General features: G+C 32.5%; 1 protein-coding gene across 1 annotated transcript; it reads right to left on the reverse strand.

Annotated features, from left to right (window-relative positions):
- Positions 1–2,387: 2,387 nt before the first annotated feature.
- LOC145086781 (5'-adenylylsulfate reductase-like 5) lies at positions 2,388–4,564 on the reverse strand. The gene is made up of 4 exons (XM_079024620.1): positions 4,183–4,564; positions 3,203–3,384; positions 3,006–3,130; positions 2,388–2,915 (listed from the first exon to the last, which is right to left on the reverse strand). The coding sequence occupies exons 1-4, from the start codon at positions 4,363–4,365 to the stop codon at positions 2,542–2,544; spliced, it is 864 nt and encodes a 287-aa protein (XP_078880746.1). The 5' UTR covers positions 4,366–4,564; the 3' UTR covers positions 2,388–2,541.
- Positions 4,565–4,817: the final 253 nt, after the last annotated feature.

Genomic DNA, 4,817 nt, shown 5'->3' on the forward strand with positions numbered 1-4,817 from the left:
TGTTATATGTTGTTATTATAATTGTTATTTATTTTTAAAATAACATATTGTTTATGGATTCGGATGAAGAAATTGCAATTTTCCTTTTACTATGTTGCTATTGGTTGAATCTAGCATCTAATAGAATTGGAAGAGCTATTGATAATGATTCGAAAATGAGCGGTCATCAACATACACAAGAATTGCTACATGGAACTTCTACACAATGTCATGAGCTGATGCGTCTTTCACGTGAAGCGTATGTACTTTTATGCAATCATTTTAGACGAAACAATTGGTTGCAAAGTAGTAGGCATATAAGCGTTGAAGAAAAGATGGCTATGTTCTTGACAACTATAGCACATAATAAACGGTTCAGGATTATCAAACGAAGGTTTCAACACTCCACATAAACAGTTCATAGATGCTTTCATGAGGTGCTAAATGCAATGATTATTTTTGCAAAAGAAGTTATAGTGCCAACGAATTCTAATGCAACCGTGAATTCCTCAGAGAGACATCGTAGGCTAAAAGAAATCTTTCCTGGAGCAATAGGTGCGTTAGATGGAACTCTTGTACATGTAGTCGTGCCTGCTGATCAACAAACTCGCTACAGGGGAAGAGGAAAAGGTGAATGCTTTCAAAATGCTTTAGGAATTTATGATTTTGATATGATATTCACATTCGTATAGGCCGGTTGGGAGGGTATAATACATGATTCACGAGTTTTGAAAGAAGTTGCATGTAACCCGACTTCAGGCTTTCCGTTCCCTCCTCCAGGTTTGTAATTCTTTTTAAATTTATTCTAAAATACGATTTTAAATTTCTATATATAATATTTCCTTCACTCATGTGTATAGATAATATTACCTTTTGCGATGCTGCATATACCAACACTCGTGGATTTATGACTCCTTATCGCAACACGAGGTATTGGTTAGCCGATTATCGACGACGACGTCCGTTAACTAAGGAAGAAAAATTCAATTATGCACATGCGCAACTCAGAAATGTTATTGAACGTGCTTACGGTGTTTTGAAGGCGAGATTCCCAATCCTAAAACGAATGACTCCTTTTCTTTTTTCAGTGCAAAGAGATATAGTCGTTGCTTGTTTTGCAGTCCACAATTTCATAAGGAAATGCGATATTCACGATGAGTTATTTATGGCGTTCGAGAAGAACAATGCTCAAGCACAAGGGGGAGAGAATGATGGACAAAACGTACACGATATGGAATGGAGTTCACAAAGAAATGAATACATGGATAACTTGCGTGACCAGATTGCGAATCAATTGAGATAAAATTAAATTTGTAGGATTTTATTGGGATTTTATTATGATTTTATGGATTTAAAAATATTTATGTTTGATTTGGATTTGTGTTTAATTTTGATTTATGATAAATTTGGATTTTATATGGTGTTTATATTTTTTAAGTACATATTTAAGAAATTTATTAGGTTATTTTCTAAATAAACAATTGAATTCAATAAAAAATAAAACAGAAGGGTAAAATGGTCATTTTAATAATTCAGCATAGCAATTCAGAGGTGCCAACCAAATAGCATGTTAAACATTCAGCTCTTAAAATTTCAGACCCTCTTAGAAATTCAGATTTCTTAAAAATTCAGATCTTAAAAATTCAGATCCTGCGAAACAGCCCCTTACTAAATTTTTTTTCATTCCATCTCCTATCTCCAATATTTCACTTTTTCATTTTTGCATCCATAACTCCTACTTTCCAACCTTTAAAATATTTCAAGCAGACATGACACAATGTATTTACAAGGTCTAGACCTTAACCCGAAATCCGATACGAAACTGACACGAAAATAAACGGGTTGACACGACACGATAATTAAACGGGTCGGGTTAGGATCAAGCCCTTTCAACCCCGCCGTTTAATGTCTTGACCCGACACTACTGTCAGGTCTAGTTACTAGCATGGGACAATTAATGGTTTTTAGTTTTCCAACAAGAGCCAATCCATCCCACATTGTTGGTGCTATAGAAAATGTCATTCGCATCCCTTATATGTTTATATAAGCCATAAGCCCAACCCAAAGAAAACAGAAAACCGAAAACCAAACCCACTGTTAATTCGGTTTGGGTTTAGTTAATGGTATATAAAACAACCCATGTTCACCCTAACTATGACACGTCAAAGACAGACTAAATAGGTAACAGACTTCTGTCTACATAAAAATGTTTTATACATAAAGTGTATTCTTTTATACAAAACAAATAACATCTAAAAAAATAATTTTCAAAATATTCATTAATTTTAACAATATTTATCAATTCTAACAATATAAAGCAACCTCAATACATGAATCTAAAATATATATTTAAAAAAAAATCAAACTAACCATATAATTTATAATAAATCACAATAAAAGGAAAAATATACAGAAAACCACAAAAGGCTGATATACATGATTATATATTACAAAAAGTATTTAATCATCTCTCTAAATACTTTATAAAGAAACAAGTAAACGGTTTCATGATTATCCATTTATATTTTATACCCTACTACCAAATAAATCAGGCTCTCGAGTCTAGCCAATGACGTCTCTCCCAACGACTCCAACCCCAAAAACGACACCGTTACGAAAGTTCCTGTTTTTGCTAATTTTGAGCTTTTTAAAAGCAGACTTTACGTCGAACAGGTGGAGTGCATGAGTCAAAAGCTGTTTCGATTCCCCAAAGATCGATAGATTTAAACGAGGAATGTATGCTGCCCATAAAGCTATAATCTTTGGTATAATTTCGGGGCATAAAAATAGGAGTGATTTAATTGAAACGAATAATATAGAAAATACGAGATAGGGTTCGCTACTGATTATCTGTTTTAACGAATTTATGTTTTTGCTTTCAAAAGAGGAATCCAGTTCGAGTTGTTCTTCTGTTAAATGCATTGTAGGCTCGAGTCCTTGAAATAATAATAAAAAAAAAATATGTTAAAGAAAATATTTTCACAATTATTAAAAAACAAAAAAAAATACTAAAACAAAAACAATACCTGTGGTTCTTTGATAGAAATTCAAAAGCGAGTCTAAATCTTTTGGGCCATGATGTTGCATGCGGGATGTTCTATTTGTTATTAAAATTGTTGGGAGGCTATGAATTCCATTTCTTGAGAAAACACTAAAAAAAATATAAAAATTAGCAATTTTTTTTAATTATATAAACCGAAACAAAAACGCAACGAGTTTATACCTTGGCAATGCGGAGGATTGTTCGACTTTTATGTGTTTAATTTGTGGATACATTGAAGCAAGAGCATGAAATTTGGCTTGAGCATTTATAGAAAATGGACACCATGAAGCATAGAATAGAATCGATGTGTATGCATTTGTTTTATAAGAACTCATAAAGTTGTCAAGAGACTCCCCATTCATCTACATGGAAACATAATTAAAAACATTAATAAACATAATTATAATAATTTAATACAAAATTAGTTTGTATGAACTTGTTATACTCAAAACATCAACAACCACATTATTTTGTATCAACTTGGTGAATCGAATACTGATATGCCTCTTACCGAGTCTGATAAAAGATTGAATCTGACTCGGTCGAGTCAGATTCAACTTGTTTGATACACAATTATAGCCTCTTATATGCTCCTAAGCCTCTTACTAGGTCAGATAAGAGATAAGCGGCTGGGTGAGTCTGGTCTTGACTCAATCAGATCTGACTAAATCAGCAACTATTAAAGGCGACTTGACACAACATTAGTATTACAATGTAGGGAACATAAAACATTACTACAATTTTTGGTAAGTTTGTGGACTAAAAAGGGGGAAAAGGTTTTAGATATGTCATTGTTAGTCACATGGAAGGTGGATCTTCATATTTTTCCATTTTGGATTGAGGTGAAGTTTGAAGAGTTTAATTTATGAAAAAAAATAAGGAATTTTATGTGATTATCTTGTTTATCACAAATTGAGCAAATTTAAAGCACCTACTAATCATTCTCAAAATTCTTAAACGTGTGACCTTGGGATATTTGGAAAAATTATATATATCAAGGCAATATTCAAATACCCTTAACCTATTCATGGAGAATTTGACTAAGGATAATTAAAAATCAATGGAAAGTACCAATTAAATTCAACATTTATAAAAGAAACACAAAAGTATTGCGTATAGATGTGTCGTGATTCTTGAATAAAATTAAGACGAAAATATACCTCGATCGGCGAAGAGGATACGATTGTGGTAGGGCACTGAAGCTGTAGATCGTGAAGAAATGGATGAATCTGAGGATGACAGCTTGATGATAAGGACGGAAGAGCTGAGGAAACGGAAGAGAAAATCGTGAGCGTAATGAATATGAAAAACAGAGACAATTTCATCGACGACGACGCCATCATCAATCAATCAAGAACAATGATTCCCCTTTTAAAATCTCCTTGTTCTTCGTTGATTCTTCTTCGTTTCGTCCACAAATTTCTATATGATCTATCTGTTTTCTTTACCAAACTCGAGCAATTCACCCCTCTTCCTTCCTTCCCTCCCTCTCTCTCTTTCTCTCTTTCTCTCTCTTTCTCCCTGTATGTCTCTGTCTGCGTGACAATCTGACGTTGTAAGAAAGTGATGATGATTTGGGAAAATCTAATCTACTTTGAACCAGGGGAAATTTGCATTTATATACCTTGTTTTGTATTTTCTTTTAAATTTTTAAAGAAAATATATTAATCAATTTGCTTATGATTTTATGATTATATTATTAAGAAAAAAAACAACTAAATCCATCCGTGTTTTGGAAGATTTTTAACCATATAATTGATTATTTTAAAAATAATAACAAATTTATATCTTTTTT

This window comes from Lactuca serriola, chromosome 2 (genome assembly GCF_051521515.1).
Source record: "Lactuca serriola cultivar US96UC23 chromosome 2, Lser_US96UC23_V15, whole genome shotgun sequence".
In the NCBI taxonomy this organism is placed as follows: domain Eukaryota; kingdom Viridiplantae; phylum Streptophyta; class Magnoliopsida; order Asterales; family Asteraceae; genus Lactuca; species Lactuca serriola.

Coding starts and splice junctions, on each gene's coding strand:
- LOC145086781 (XM_079024620.1), bottom strand. CDS start 4,365: ATGATGGCGTCGTCGTCGATGAAATTGTCTCTGTTTTTCATATTCATT. Junction 3,385..4,182: donor TATCCTCTTCGCCGATCGAG/GTATATTTTCGT, acceptor GTTTCCATGTAG/ATGAATGGGGAGTCTCTTGA. Junction 3,131..3,202: donor CAATCCTCCGCATTGCCAAG/GTATAAACTCGT, acceptor TATTTTTTTTAG/TGTTTTCTCAAGAAATGGAA.